Raw genomic sequence first — 16,429 nt, 5'->3', positions numbered from 1 at the left:
TTCCAAAACTAACCAACTATTAATTATTAACCAACCGATAATAACTCATTAGGATTAAGTATTTTAATTTAGTAATTAGGTTTTCCTTTTTCTTAATTTATTTTAATTCATTTTATTTAATTACAAAAAATAAAAAAAAATTATTAGTAATTAGGTTTTAGGTTTAGTTGATTTTTTAGTATTTACTTAACTTAATATTTATATATTACTAGGATTTAATTATGTTAAATAATTAGACTTAGGTTATTAAATAATTAGGTAATTAGTTTAAAATTAGAGTTTAAGTAATTAAAATTAATGTAGAATTTTTAAGTTTAGATTAATTAGATAATTAGTTAGGTTTCTACCTTTTAACCCTTATTGCTCTAACACTCGATTCCTCGATTTTGTAAATCCTAATTTCTTCTCGCGATCTTCTCTTCTCATCTCTTTAACCGCTTCATTAACCTGCTTAGTAGTCATCCCCAAATCCTCAGCACTACTATCTTCAGGAAAGATCACCATTTTCGTGAAAAAATTAAAATGAACCCTGTTGAATTGCATCCAATTAATCCCCAGGATGACATCAAGTTGCTCAAGCGGAAGGCACACTAAGTACATTCCGAACTCTCTACCAAATATGTCAATCAGACAATTCAAACAAGCATACGAAGTAGTCACTGAACCCGACGCATGAGTGTCAATAACCATACTTCCGTTTATCTCATATATTTCTAAATTCAATATTCGAGCACAATCCAACGAAATAAACGAATGAGTTGCTTCAGTATCTATAATTGCTATTAAAGGTGTGCCATGGATAAAACACGTACCTTTAATCAATCGATCCTCAAGAGTAGTCTCTGAACCAGACAAAGCAAAAACCTTTCCACCAAACTGGTTCTTCTTTGGCTTTGTGCATTGCGGACTGATATGGCCTTCTTCGCCACAGTTGTAGCAATTCACGGTCTTCATCCTACAATCAGAAGCAATATAACCTGCCTTACCACACTTGAAGCACTTCTTCTCTCCACTCTTGCACTCATTCCTTCTATGCCCAGGTTCACCACAGTTGTAGCACCTAACGGGAGCACTAGAATCTCCCCCACTAGACCTTTTCCAATCTCCTGCTTTTGGATTCCCTTTACCATATGGCCTACCTCTATCCATAGGCTTCTTACCTTTCTTGTCAACTAACTCGCGAGAGTGAGATAACTTCAGCTTAAGGTTGTCTTCCTCAAAAATCCTACAACAATCCACCAAGTCAGCAAATCGGCGAATCCTCTGATACCTTGCTTGATTTCATCACGAAGACCATTCTCAAATTTGATTCACTTTGAGAACTCACCGGCTTCATCATTGTTGTAGTGAACGTAGAATTTCGCCAGCTCAACAAATTTGGAAGCATACTCCGACACCGTCATATTACCCTACTTCAGTTCTAGAAACTCAATTCCTTTCTTTCCCCGAACATCTTCAGGAAAGTATCTCCTTAGAAATTCCCTCTTGAACACAACCCACGTGATTGCTATGCCGTCAGCGTCTAGCTCAGTTCTAGTAGCAACCCACCAGTCGTCAGCTTATTCTGATAACATTTGAGTACCATACCTCACTTTCAGGTTCTCAACACAATCAATGACTCTAAAAATCCTTTCGATCTCCTTCAGCTACTTTTGAGCACCTTCAGGATCGTGAGTACCCTTGAACAACGGAGGATTGTTCCTCTGGAAATTTCCCAATTGTCTGTCACCACCAATCCCAGCTCCATTGGCATTCCCTCCCAGCACACCAGCAATCATGCCTAGAGCCTCAGCAATTGCGTCATCATTTCTTCCACCTCTTCCAGCCATTGTTCTGCTAAATCACAAAACAATTCCGTTAGCACCAAAAGTATCGACAGTGATAACTCGCACTAGTCGCATACAAGGGAATAACTGAAACTAAGACTCTGGTCACAACGACCGACTATGCTCTGATACCACTATTGTAACACCCTTCTAAACCCCGCGAAAATTAATATAATAATCAGAGTAAAACATGAAAACAAGGGTGCCACAATTAAAATAATTTAAAAACCAAACGTAATTCAACTGTCATGCATTATCGAGCACGATTCATCAAAATAATAATCTCATGTTTATCACAGCGGAATAGCATACATCACCAAAATAAACCAACGAACACATAATCCAAATCCAATAAAATAAAGTGTAACGATCAACTCTAAAACTATTGTTCCCAGTGTTACAAGATCAGAGCATGACTGACAATAAAGTCGTCCTCACCGAACAATAAAGCCGCTACTCCTTAATCTGAAAATATCAACATGTAAGGGTGAGTCTCATTCGAAATTAACAAGTATTATACAGTCATAAGTAATAAAACATCATAGCATCATCATTCACGCAATCAAACATGTATTCAAATTTTCCAACAGTTACTCAAATCACCATGCCAAAAAATACAACGCCGAGTATAACACATATCATTCAGTCACACCATATCATCATGTACATGAATGAACTGACATTATGCATGTGGTACCATACATGGGCTAAACCCATCCAACTAATTTATTCTTCACCAAGATACAGTCCAACCGGCCCAAATTCCACATAATGGGAATTACGCCCACCAATTGATTCACAACGTCACCGGAATCCATCACCAATAATGTGTATGAATGAATGCACACATATAACATACTTATAACATCACCGATCCGATATATCTCATCGTCTCATTACCAATCACCAATTCGTTACCAATAAGCATGCATATGTTTCAGCAATCATTCAATATTTTACACATATTCATATTAAACATCATCCAATAAATAATCGAGATAAAATATAAAGTCGGACCACTGTCCATTTCACACGTTCATCATATAGAGCTAGAAATTAGCTTCACAACGCCCAAAACGGCACACAAATCGCACTTACAGATCAAAAGTTATAAGGTTTTGAAAATGAAAACATTTTACAAAAGATACAGCGTAACCGGTTACAGAAGATAGCGTAACCGGTTACGTCCACGAAAACTAAAATATTTTTAGAAAAACTCCTAGTGTAACCGGTTATAGGGAATAGCATAACCGGTTACGAATGACGTAACCTTCTCGCTATTATTTTCCTCACTCACGTAATTGGTTACGGCCTGAGCGTAACCAATTACAAAACGCAACACACCTAATTTCTTCAGAAAACTCCAGTGTAACTAGTTACAGGCACGTCGTAACCGGTTACAACCCTGCTGTAACAGAAAAATCCACTCTTTGATAGCAACTATTCATTTCCAATCCAACCAAAATCGTACCAAAACATGAATTACCACAAAACAGCATCATAATACACAACATAACACAACTTTAACATGTTTTAGTGATCATTTATCACCATACTAATATCAATCAATTCAATTCATCAGTTTCTCCCAAAACCCCAAAGTTTCCCAAAACCTAACACATTCCAATTGAATCGAACAACAACCTAATCCATTATACTACCCTTGATTGCATAATAATTACTAACCCGAAGAGTTCCCCTTACCTTAGAGTCGAATTCTTGTAGGTCCTCTTCTTCCTCTTCTTCTCCTCTTTCACGTATCTTTCTATTCTCTTCTTTGACACTTTTGCTCTACTACTTCGATTTCCTCTATTTTCCTCCTTTTATGAAAAATAGATTAATTTTAGTAAAGGCTTACCATCCACACCTCCGTTTTACTAATCTCAACTCTGGCTCAATCACATTATTTCCAATTTTCTTCTTTAATCCGATTTAAAAAACCGAATTTCTAATTAATTAATTTAAATTCTAATTAAATTAATAAAATAGAAAATATGGGGTGTTACAGTACACATTGCCAGAAGCCGAAGCAAGCTCAATCTAGAGGGAAGGTTTTTGCTCTATCGGAAACTCAAACTTCCAATGCCGACAGGTTGATTAGAGGTATATGTTACATTAATAACACTCCTTTAATTACTATTATTAATACTGGTGCTACACACTTGTTTATTGGTGCTGATTGTGTGAAAAGCTTGGACCTTGTAGTGTCCTCCATGAATATAAAGATGGTTATTGATACTCCAGCTAAGGGATCGGTGACTACTTTTTTGCTTTGTTTGAACTGTCTTCTGTCAATTTATTATTAAGATTTTGGTATTGATATTATTTGTCTATCGCTGAGGGATCTTGACATTATCTTGAAAATGAATAGATTGGAGTCCAATCATGTTTACATAAATTGTTACGACAAATAAGTACAATTTCTTGTTCCTATTGATTTGTTCCTATTGATGAAGAGGAAGCTGGTTTCTTATCTGCTAGGCAGTTGAAAGAGCTTTTACTCCTATTGTTTTTTTTTTCATATAATTTTACTATTTTACTATTTATAAGTAATAAAATACAACTTTTTAAATTATATCATATGCATGATGACAAATATGAAATAATTAGTACAACGAAATGATCACAACCTCATACCCCTCTTGAATAGATAACTAGTAATAGGTGGACATTATCAAATAAAAGAAATCCGATCGTCATGCCAAATAAGTGGTTATAAATTGAAATACATGTATGCTTACAACTCTTCGTTGAACAAATGAAGCAATTGAAACAATGTCCAACAAAAACCATAATCACACATTTCCAATTTCAGTTACTTTGTTGATTTTCTTGTTGCTAAATCTATGTCAAGAAGCTTCAGGGCTAACACAATCTGAAGCCTTGTTAAAGTGGAAACAAAGTCTCCTTCAACAACCAATTCTTGATTCATGGATCGTTAACAACTCAAGTTCAACACAAATACCATGTTCATGGAGAGGTATCACTTGTGATTCAAAAGGAAGCGTGACAGTTATAAACTTAGCATATGCTGAGCTTGAAGGTACTCTTCAACACTTAAACTTATCTGTTTTCACAAACCTTCTTCGTCTAGATCTTAACACAAACTATCTCTTCGATACCATACCTCAAAATATTGGTGTTCTTTCTAAACTCCAATTTCTCGATCTTTCTACTAATTTTCTCAATGGAACTTTGCCTCTTTCTATATCCAATTTGACTCAAGTTTACGAGCTTAATGTTTCGAGAAACGATGTGTCAGGTATATTAGACCGTCGTTTGTTCCCTGATAAGCCCAGTTCTAAAACCAGACTTATTGGTATTAGGAATCTCCTTTTTCAAGATACTCTCTTGGGTGGTCCATTACCGAACGAAATAGGGAACATTCAAAACTTGACTATACTAGCACTTGACGGAAACAATTTCTCTGGGCTTATTCTTTCATCTTTAGGAAACTGTAAGCATTTAAGCATTCTTGGTTTGTCTGAAAACCATTTCTCTGGCCCAATTCCACCAAGCATTGGCAAATTGACAAACCTAACTGATCTTAGGTTTTACACCAACAACTTAAATGGTACTGTGCCACAAGAATTTGGAAACTTTTCATCTTTGATTGTGTTGCATCTTGCTGAGAACAATTTCACTGGTGTGTTACCACCACAAGTTTGCAAAAGTGGCAAACTTGTGAATTTTAGTGCAGCCGATAACAGTTTCACAGGTCCAATTCCAATAAGTCTTAGAAACTGTCCTTCTTTGTATAGAGTTCGACTTGAACACAACCAGTTAACTGGTTATGCTGATCAAAATTTCGGAATTTATCCAAATCTTACTTACATGGATTTCAGCAAAAACAAAGTTCAAGGTGATTTATCTTCCAAATGGGGATCCTGCGAAAAATTGCAATTACTACGTATGGCTGGTAATTCAGTAAATGGTAACATTCCAGGAGAAATTTTTCATTTGAAACAATTACAAAAGCTTGATCTATCATCCAACCAATTATCAGGAACTATTCCTTCACAAATTGGATATTCTTTAAATTTGTATAGCTTAAATTTAGGTGGAAATAAGCTTTCTGGTAAAATACCAATTGAAATTGGAAAGCTTTCTAATTTGCAATATTTAGACCTTTCAATGAACATGTTGTTGGGAGAAATTCCGATTCAGATTCGAGATTGTTCAAACTTGTTGAGTTTAAATTTGAGTAATAATCACTTGAATGGAACAATTCCATTCCAAATTGGAAGTCTTGCAACTTTACAAATCCTTTTGGATCTAAGTTACAATTCATTTTCAGGGGAAATTCCTGCTACTATTGGTCACCTTTTAAATTTGATAAGTTTGAATATCTCAAACAATAATTTATCTGATTCAATTCCTGATGAAATTAATGGAATGTTGAGTTTGTCGAATCTTAACCTCTCTTACAATCACTTAGAGGGTAAAATTCCGAAAGGTGGCATATTCAAATCCAACTCTTCTACTTCACTTGATTTGAGCAACAACCAAGGTCTATGTGGTGATTTCAAAGGTTTGAAACCTTGTAGTGTATCACTTAGTCAACCAAACGGTGATGGAAGTGACAAGGAAAGTGTTGTGATTCCTATTGTTGCTTCTTTAGGAGGTGCACTTTTTCTTTTATTGATATTTGTTGGCATATTTTTCTTATGCTACAAGAAAAATTCAAGACCTTCAAGGCTAAAAGTTTCTTCAGTGAAGATACCAAATCCATTTTCGGTTTTGTACTTCAATGGAAGAGTCATATACGAAGACATAATTGAAGCAACCAACAATTTTGACGACAAATATTTCATTGGCGGAGGAGCATTTGGAAATGTTTACAAAGCACAGCTGAAAGGAGGACAAATGTTGGCGGTGAAAAAGCTGAAATACGATGACGAGAGTTTAGTTATCGATAGCATAAAAACATTTGAAAATGAGGTTAAATCTATAACAGAAACAAGGCACAGGAACATCGTGAAGTTTTATGGATTTTGTTTTGCAGGGATCCACACATTTTTGGTTTATGAGTATATGGATAAAGGGAGTTTGGCTGATATGTTGATTGATGATATGAAATCAATAGAACTTGATTGGGTTAAAAGGGTTGAGATTGTTACAGGTGTTGCAAGTGCTCTTTCTTATATGCATCATGATTGTTCACCACTTTTGATTCATAGAGACATTTCAAGCAAGAATATTTTGTTATCTTCAAATCTTGAAGCTCATGTTTCAGATTTTGGTACTGCAAGGTTTCTTAAGCCAAACTCGCCTATTTGGACTTCATTTGCCGGCACATATGGTTATGCTGCTCCAGGTAATGTTATCTAACTCTCTTATGTTCTATAATCCCAAAAATACTATTTTCTTTTTCTTGTTTTCATTTTACTAATTTTTTGGCTATTTTTTCTTGCTCATATAGAGCTTGCTTACACAATGGCGGTGACAGAGAAATGTGATGTATTCAGCTTTGGTGTTTTAGCATTTGAGATTCTAACTGGAAAACACCCTGGTGATCTTGTTTCTGACATACAAGCATCCAATGTTCAGAAGATAGATTTAAAAGAGATTTTAGATCCTCGTCTCCCATCTCCTCCAAATAATGTTTTGAATGAATTGGAAATGGTGGAAAATTTAGCTGTTTCTTGTTTACACACAAATCCTCAGTCTAGACCTACCATGAGAAGCATTTCCCAATTGCTTATAAAAATGTAGACTATGCTTAAATCTTGATTGATGTCTTTTAGTGTTTTCTTGCTGTTCACTTGCTTAGTATTAAGACTTTTCTCATGTATATCTTAGTTTCTCCTATATAATTTATATGTCAGTTATGTATTGTGGGTGATTAATTTAGACTATGTGTGAGAATTTGGATGGAGAAAAAGGACTTTTAGAGAAATAAATGAGAAAGTAATCTTTTAGCATATTTAAAATATAATCACTACAAAAAAAATTATTTGTTAATTTTTTTTGGATGTGTGACGGTTTTGTCTATCGCAAAATATGGACAGTTTCTCAATCGTCACCATATTTAGTGTCATGTGTTTGATTTGCGACGGCCTGTCATAACATATGACAACACTTATAAAACAGCCTCCATAGAAAAATGGTGATGGTTTCGAACCGCTGCCAAAATAAACGTACTCAAGTTTGTAACCGCGGCTACTTGTGAAGCTGTAAAAAAACCCTACTTTTCTTTACAAACAAGTGGGATATCCATGCGTTCGCACGGGTACCGCTGGGCTACGCGCCATTTTGTCTAGAAACTATATATAAAGACAAAAACGTTGAGTTAAAAATAGACACTTTTCTTATGTAAAAAACTGGATATGGTGGAGCTTGTCCTCAGAGGCGAGGTAAGCTTGGAAACTAGATATTACTGTGATGAGCCTTGGGGATTTAGAAGCACTTAGCGATGTACTTTGTTCCAAGAGAAATGTCTTGCTTATCCCTTTGTCGGGAGTCCCTTTTATAGCCTCAGCTTGGTCCCTTAAAGCCTCATTTAAGAAGCGTCTCTGGAACTTTTATGGTTACAGACGTTTCTACGTCCATTAATATCCAGCCATGAATGGCACATTCAAGAATCAGTTCAAAAGATTCACTATATATTGAAGACACTACTGAAGTTAAAAAGTAGAATACTCACGCATAAGCTATAAAAATCTCTATTCATTCTCTTATTATGTTTTGTGCATTGTTCTTAAACATTGTGTATACATCACAGTTGTGATACAACTTATTAGAAGCGTATTTGTAAACACATAAGATTTTATTCTGTTTTATTGTTCCTTAGGAAACCGGGTTGTGGTTTATCTCAAGAAGACTTTGACGGTTGTCATTGTGAAAGTTGTTGTAATCAAGTTTGATTTAGTGGATTAAGTCCTCATAAGAGAGAGGCAAAATCACCTTGGCGGATGGACTGGAGTAGTTTGAGTTCAAACGAACCACGATAACCAAACGTGTCCTATGTTTTTATTTTATCAAAAACCCAATCCAACCCCCCTTATTGTGTTTTTCGAACCTTCAATTGGGCATCAGAGCGCCTGGTTCTAGGTGCATACACTTCATCGTGTCAGAAAAAGATCCTAAGCAAAAAAACCATGGTGGAATCAGTCAGGAACAGCAACAATGACATTCATGATGACAGAGACAAAATCAGTGGGAGACCACTAATGTTTGATGGAGAAAACTTTGATTATTGGAAAGACAGGATCGAGAGTTTCTTTCTAGCTCGCGACCCTGATCTCTGGGATATGGTAACGGATGGTTACAAACATCCGGTCAATGAAAGCGGTCAGAAGATTGAAAGAAAAAATATGAATGATCAACAAAAGAAAGAATTCAGAAATCATCACAAGGCTAGGACTATACTTCTAAGTGCTATCTCGTATAGAGAATATGAAATGATCACTAACAGAGATTATGCAAAAAATATTTTTGATTCTCTGAGGATGACGCGTGAAGACAATACTCAAGTCAAAGAAACCAAAGCCCTTGCACTCATTCAGAAGTATGAAGCATTCAAGATGGAAGAAGATGAAACTGCTGAAACTATGTTTTCAAGGTTTCAAATTCTGGTGGCTAGTCTTAAAGTTCTGGACAAAGGATACTCCACTACTAATCATGTAAAGAAAATCATCAGAAGCTTACCAAAGAAATGGAGAACTTATCAGCTACTTGAGGAGTCATGAGATAAAACTAGTAGAAGATGAACCCCAGAAGAAAGGTAAGTCTCTCGCCCTTAAATCTAAAAGTAAATTTAAAACTAATGCTTTTCAGGAAGAAGAAGAAAGTTCTAGAGGTTCCTCATTAGAAGAAGACGAACTATCTCTCATATCCTGAAGAGTTCAACAACTCTGGAAGCACAAACAAAGAAAGCCCAGAAACCATAGAAGATATGACGACCACTCTGAATCACCTTCTGGACACACAAAGTTTAGAAACAAGGAAGTTATTTGTTATGAATGCAATGAATCTGGTCACTATAAAAGCGACTGTCCAAAACTGAAAATGGAAAAGCCAAAGAAAAACTTAAACATAGAAAAGAAGAAAAGTCTTATGGCTACTTGGGATGATTCATAATCTTCTGAAGAAGAGTTAGAAGATGAGAGTGCCAACATTGCCTTGATGGCAGGCATGTCAAGTAATTCCAGCTCATCTGAATCCGAATCCGAATCCGAATCAGAAGTAGAAGTGTTATTTCACATGATTTCTCCTGCCCTAAAACTCCTCAACAAAACGGAGTTGTAGAACGCAAGAATAGAACTCTACAAGAAATGCCAGAGACAAAATCAGTGGGAGACCACTAATGTTTTACGGAGAAAACTTCGATTATTGGAAAGACAGGATCGAGAGTTTCTTTCCAGCTCGCGACACTGATCTCTGGGATATGGTAACGGATGGTCACAAACATCCGGTCAATGAAAGCGGTCAGAAGATTGAAAGAAAAAATATGAATGATCAACAAAAGAAAGAATTCAGAAATCATCACAAGGCTAGGACTATACTTCTAGGTGCCATCTCGTATAGAGAATATGAGAAGATCACTAACAGAGATTATGCAAAAAAATATTTTTGATTCTCTGAGGATGACGCGTGAAGGCAATACTCAAGTCAAAGAAACCAAAGCCCTTGCACTCATTCAGAAGTATGAAGCATTCAAGATGGAAGAAGATGAAACTGCTGAAACTATGTCTTCAAGGTTTCAAATTCTGGTGGCTGGTCTGAAAGTTTTGGACAAAGGATACTGTTAGAACAAGATTTGTTCTGATCAATTATCTTAGTTTTGATGATAACAATAATATGAATTTTGCTTAAGATAATATGGTACTCTAATCCAATGCAATTTCCTTTTCAGGAAATATATAAAGAGTATGTATAATTCAGCGCTCAGAAGCTTTGTCTCAAAGGGTTCAGCATGCAACATCAGAACATGGTCTGGCAAGACATCAGAAGATGGTCGAAGTAGAATCAGAACATGGGTCTATGGAAGCATCAGAAGAACATGAGATCAGAAGCACTGAAGTTCTGATGGTATCACGCTCAGAAGAACTTCAAGGTCAGAAGATCAGAAGATGCTTTGCACCAAGCTGTTTGACTCTGATGATATTCAAACGTTGTATTCACAAACATCAGATCAGAAGGAAGTACAAGTGGCAAGCTACGCTGACTGACAAAAGGAACGTTAAAGGCTATTATAGGCAACGTCAGTAGATACAGCGTGAACAAGGCTCGAGGTAGTTGACAAAAGCGTATAACATTAAATGCGATGCTGTACGGAACACGCAAAGCATTAAATGCACTCAACGGTCATCTTCTCCAACGCCTATAAATATGAAGTTCTGATGAGAAGCAAGGTTAACGATCCTGAACAAAAACAACTCATATTAACTTGCTGAAACTCTGTTCTACTCAAAGCTCAGAATCTTCATCTTCATCAAAGTTCACTACATTGCTGTTGTAATATATTAGTGAGATTAAGCTTAAACGTTAAGAGAAATATCACAGTTTGTGATTATAGCTTTTAAGAAGCAATTGTAATACTCTTAGAATTGATTACATTAAGTTGTAAGGAACTAGAGTGATCGTGTGGATCAGAATACTCTAGGAAGTCTTAGAGGTTATCTAAGCAGGTTGTAACTAGAGTGATCGTGTGGATCAGAATACTCTAGAAAAGTCTTAGAGGGTATCTAAGCAGTTGTCCCTGGAGTGATCAGTGTGTGATCAGAAGACTCTGGAAGACTTAGTTGCTGACTAAGTGGAGAACCATTGTAATCCGTGCGATTAGTGGATTAAATCCTCAGTCGAGGTAAATCATCTCTGCGGGGGTGGACTGGAGTAGTTTAGTTAACAACGAACCAGGATAAAAATAACTGTGCAATTTATTTTTATCTGTCAAGTTTTTAAAGCTACACTTATTCAAACCCCCCCTTTCTAAGTGTTTTTCTATCCTTCAATTGGCATCAGAGCGCCGGTTCTAAGGTGCAAGCACTTAACCGTGTTTAGAAAAGATTCAGGAAGAGAAAAACGCTTCAGTAAAAGATGGCTGATGAAACTGCAAAGTCTACACCTGCATCTACATCTGGCTCTGCTGAGCAACACAACGGTAACAATGGTTATACTAGACCGCCGGTATTTGATGGTGAAAACTTTGAATACTGGAAAGATAAACTGGAAAGTTACTTTCTTGGTCTAGATGGTGATCTATGGGATCTTCTGATGGATGGTTACAAACATCCGGTAAATGCCAGTGGCGTAAAGCTGACAAGGCAAGAAATGAGTGATGATCAGAAGAAGCTTTTCAGGAATCATCATAAATGCAGAACTGTTTTGCTGAATGCTATCTCTCATGCTGAGTATGAGAAGATATCTAACAGGGAAACGGCCTATGACATATATGAGTCTTTGAAAATGACTCATGAAGGAAATGCTCAAGTCAAGGAGACTAAAGCTCTCGCTTTAATCCAGAAGTATGAAGCCTTCAAGATGGAGGATGATGAAGACATTGAAAAGATGTTTTCAAGATTTCAAACTCTTACTGCTGGATTGAGAGTTCTTGACAAGGGATACACCAAGGCTGATCACGTAAAGAAGATCATCAGAAGCTTACCCAGAAGATGGGGTCCTATGGTGACTGCATTCAAGATTGCAAAGAATCTGAATGAAGTTTCTCTGGAAGAGCTTATCAGTGCCTTGAGGAGTCATGAAATAGAGCTGGACGCAAATGAGCCTCAAAAGAAAGGTAAGTCTATTGCATTAAAATCCAATATCAAGAAATGCACTAACGCTTTTCAGGCTAGAGAAGAAGATCCTGAAGAATCAGAATCTGAAGAAGAAGATGAACTGTCCTTGATCTCCAGAAGGCTAAATCAACTCTGGAAGAACAAGCAAAGGAAGTTCAGAGGCGTCAGAAGTTCAAAGAAATTTGAATGTGGAGAATCTTCTGATGACAGAAGATTTGACAAGAAGAAGGTCATGTGCTATGAATGCAATGAGCCTGGACACTTCAAGAATGAATGTCCAAAACTTCAGAAGGAAAATCCCAAGAAGAAGTTTCATAAGAAGAAAGGTCTTATGGCAACCTGGGATGAGTCAGAAGATGATTCAGACTCTGAAGATGAGCAGGCTAACTGTGCGCTGATGGCGACAGAAGATGACGGATCAGAATCTTCATCAGAATCAGATTCTGAAGAGGTATTTTCTGAACTTACTAGAGATGAGTTAGTTTCCGGTCTAACTGAACTTCTGGAACTCAAGTCTCAGATCAGTCTCAAATACAAAAAGCTGAAAAAGCTATTTGAATTTGAAACAAAGAAGCTTGAGTTGGAGAATTCTGAATTAAAAGAAAAACTTTTAAAATTATCCAATAATGTTGGATCTCCTTCTGATTCAGAAAAATCCACTCCTAGTCTAAACCATATTCTGAAAGAATATGATTTAAGTTTCAGGAAGTTCTTATCTAGAAGTATTGGCAGAAGTCAGCTAGCTTCTATGATATATGCTTTGTCTGGAAACAAAAGAGTCGGCATTGGTTTTGAGGGTGAAACCCCATACAAACTTGAACCTGTTGATGAAATGAAATTCACATACAAGCCATTGTATGATCAGTTCAAGTATGGCCACTCCCATGATATTAGGCACACTTCACATGCTCAAAGTTTTCACATTACACACACCAAAAAGCATGTGACACAACCTAGGAAATATCATGAAACTCACATTAAAAATTATCATGCTGTTCCTCCTATTGCTTACAATGTTAAACCCAAGTTCAATCAGAACTTGAGAAAATCTAACAAGAAAGGACCCAAGAAGATGTGGGTACCAAAGAAAAAGACTATTTCTTTTGCAGATTCTCTTTGCGACAGAAAAGATAAAAGTCAACATGTCATGTCACCTGGACTCAAGTTGGTCTCAACACTTGAAGGGAAGAAGGACTGTCTTCCAAGTTCTGGTACTTAAATCTGTTGAAGAAACTATGTTCGTAGGAGATCAGAAAAGAAAGTTTATTAGTCTGGGAACCATCTGTTTTGTTTGTTTCTAAAGCAATGATGTTTCGTTCTTGATTATTCTGAAGGCTCTAAATGCTACAGAATATACAATATTGAAACATTGATTGTGGACGAATCAATAAATATCTGGTTTGATGATAAACTTGTTTCTGATGAAACAAAGCAGCTTAAGAATTTCTGCAGAAACAGTTTTGTCTTATCAGAAGCTGCAGAACAAAGAAGTGAATCTCCAGAAGCTGTGTATATCAGAAGTAATGGATCAGAAGATCATTCAGATTTATATCAGCACACTTCAGAAGGAGTGTTTCCAGAAGAGAAACTTGATCAATTCAGAAGCAGTGATCGGAATCAGAAGGCGTAAAGCATATTGAATATTTCACACCTGTCATCCATTATCTGATGATGAACACGTGTCTCTACGGTCAGTACGAAGCGTGCAGTTGAAAAGACGCCGACCTAGGTAACTGTTTTAAATCATTTCTTTTACCACGATCTCCCTCCTCACGTCACTCGTCATTTAATGAAAATGATTTCGTTTGATTCTGAAACTTTTCATTTTGTTTATTTATTCTTTTTCATTTTCTATTTTATATTCGTCTCCTTATATTCTTTTCAAATCATATCATACATCTTTTTTGCTCCCTTGTCTCTCTTTCTTCTTGTATTCTCTCGTTTGAAAAGTTCTTAGCCGTTTTCTAAAACCCTAATCAAAAACCCAGTTCTCTTCTCCTGTTCGTTTTTGTTCATTCTGCATCCATGGCTGCCTTCTCATCCCAAAATGTTGGTACATCTGTTCCTCACCATCTCCAAGAAGAAATTTTGCAACTTACTCCTGTTGTTGCATGCTCTATTCCCAAGGACAAATTAGAAGTTATATGTGAACTTATTGTTGATTTTGACAACCTTGAAGAACATGGATTTCATCTTAAAGAAGACATCATCTTTCAAGGATGGACCTCGTTGTTCGCTGAGTTCGTTGGTCCAGTTTATCCGGATCTTGTCAAGGAATTCTGGGCACATGCTGTGGTTGCTCCAAAATCAATACTTTCTTTCGTCCATGGAAAGTTTGTTGTTATTACTGAAAACATCCTAAGAGTGATGTTTGATCTGAAAAACCCTGAAGGGGCTTTTGAGATTGATCAAAGGGCAGTTTGGGAAGATGTTCTATCCACTCTCTATCCAAATGTCAAGAAAACAAAACACGTCAAGGATTTGAGAGATATCTACAAAATCTGGACAAAGATCATTCTTGGGTGTTTCTACCATAGGAAAGGAACACATGCCTCGGATTTCATCAGTAATGAGCAAAAGTATATTCTTTATTGCATTGCCACTAGGAAGAAGGTTGATGCGATCTACATCATCTTCAACCACTTGTGGAAAGCAGTAAAGGATTCCAGAAACGCTTTCAGAGAAAAAGGTGGAACAATCATTCCTTTTGGAAGGATTATTTCAAATCTTTTGGTGCATTCAAAGATTGTTGAAAGCTTGGAATCTGAAGGTATTGTGAAAGACCTTGCTGTCACATCTGGGGCTTGTCTGAATGCATTCACTTTGAAGAAGATGAAAGTAATTAAGACTATCAGTAAGACTCCTCAACCTCTTACTGATACAAGAATCAGAAGAGCACCTGTTCTTGCTGAGTTTGAAACTTTCTTCAACTGTGAGGTACCTGTAGTCAAAACTAGGTATCTGTTATCACAAGAAGAAAATAAATATCTCAAAAATCAAGAGAAGGGTGCTCCAATGCAAATAAATAAGAAGAAGGAAGAAAGGACTAAAAGAAAGCATGATTATCCTTCTGCTGTCTCTAAGAAACAAGATGTTTCTACAGAGGTCATTGCAAAGGTTGCTAAGTCTGTCTCTGATGAGTTTGAGAAGAAAGGGAAAGAAGCTGTTGAGAAGAAGAAAACAAGAAAAAGGAAGATGATTCTTCAAGAGTCTGATGAAGAAAATGTCTCTCAAGAGGCTGAGAATCAACCAGAAGTTCTGGCTTATGTCAGAAGGAAAGAAATCTCTAGCGGCAAAGCAAAGATTATTGAAGAGCCGAAGAGTAAGAAGCAGAAGAAGACTGAGGATGTGGCCAAAGCTTTTCTGAGAGGTTCCAAAGGTATATGCATTTCTGAACCTGATTCTGTTCCTGCTGTTCGTTCAGAAGTTGCACCAATAGAGGTTGTCCCTACACCTGAACCAGAAAAAGCCACATCAGATTCACCTGTCTTTGTCCATGTTCTTACACCTCCATCTTCTCCTATAACCATTCCTTCCTCTCCACCTACCATAAATCCTGTTCTGGATATACCACCCCTTCAAACTCTCTTTCCATCTCAACCTTCTCTCAACGCCACTTTTGAACATACTCCCTCCACCTCTCAAAACAATCTTTGTGATTCTCCTCTTCCAACCTCTGCATCACATGAGCAGCTGCTCCGTGATTGCAATTACACTCCCAAGCCTCGTCCTGAAGCTGAAGTGGTAGTGTTAGATTCTGATACTGAAGCAGAATCTTCTTATAGGTTGGATAGAGAACCTCATCCGTACTTCACTTCCAACCCTGCCTTTTCAAAAACCCAAATAAAATTCCGCCCTGTA

At 36.8% G+C, this 16,429-nt stretch overlaps 1 protein-coding gene across 1 annotated transcript; it reads left to right on the top strand.

The window, feature by feature from the left end:
* The first annotated feature begins 4,609 nt into the window (after positions 1-4,609).
* On the top strand, positions 4,610-7,696 carry LOC131635023 (MDIS1-interacting receptor like kinase 2-like). The gene is made up of 2 exons (XM_058905626.1): positions 4,610-7,143; positions 7,249-7,696. The coding sequence occupies exons 1-2, from the start codon at positions 5,661-5,663 to the stop codon at positions 7,539-7,541; spliced, it is 1,776 nt and encodes a 591-aa protein (XP_058761609.1). The 5' UTR covers positions 4,610-5,660; the 3' UTR covers positions 7,542-7,696.
* Positions 7,697-16,429: the final 8,733 nt, after the last annotated feature.

Source organism: Vicia villosa, unplaced genomic scaffold (genome assembly GCF_029867415.1).
Source record: "Vicia villosa cultivar HV-30 ecotype Madison, WI unplaced genomic scaffold, Vvil1.0 ctg.001409F_1_1, whole genome shotgun sequence".
Taxonomy (NCBI): Eukaryota; Viridiplantae; Streptophyta; class Magnoliopsida; order Fabales; family Fabaceae; genus Vicia; species Vicia villosa.
Note: the sequence above shows the minus strand (reverse complement) of the source record. Positions and strands in the feature narration are given on the sequence as shown.

Bases quoted from the DNA above. Each gene is read 5' to 3' on its own strand.
- LOC131635023 (XM_058905626.1), top strand. From the start codon at position 5,661: ATGGATTTCAGCAAAAACAAAGTTCAAGGTGATTTATCTTCCAAATGG. The intron at 7,144-7,248 runs GTAATGTTATCT...TTGCTCATATAG, and splicing joins ATATGGTTATGCTGCTCCAG to AGCTTGCTTACACAATGGCG.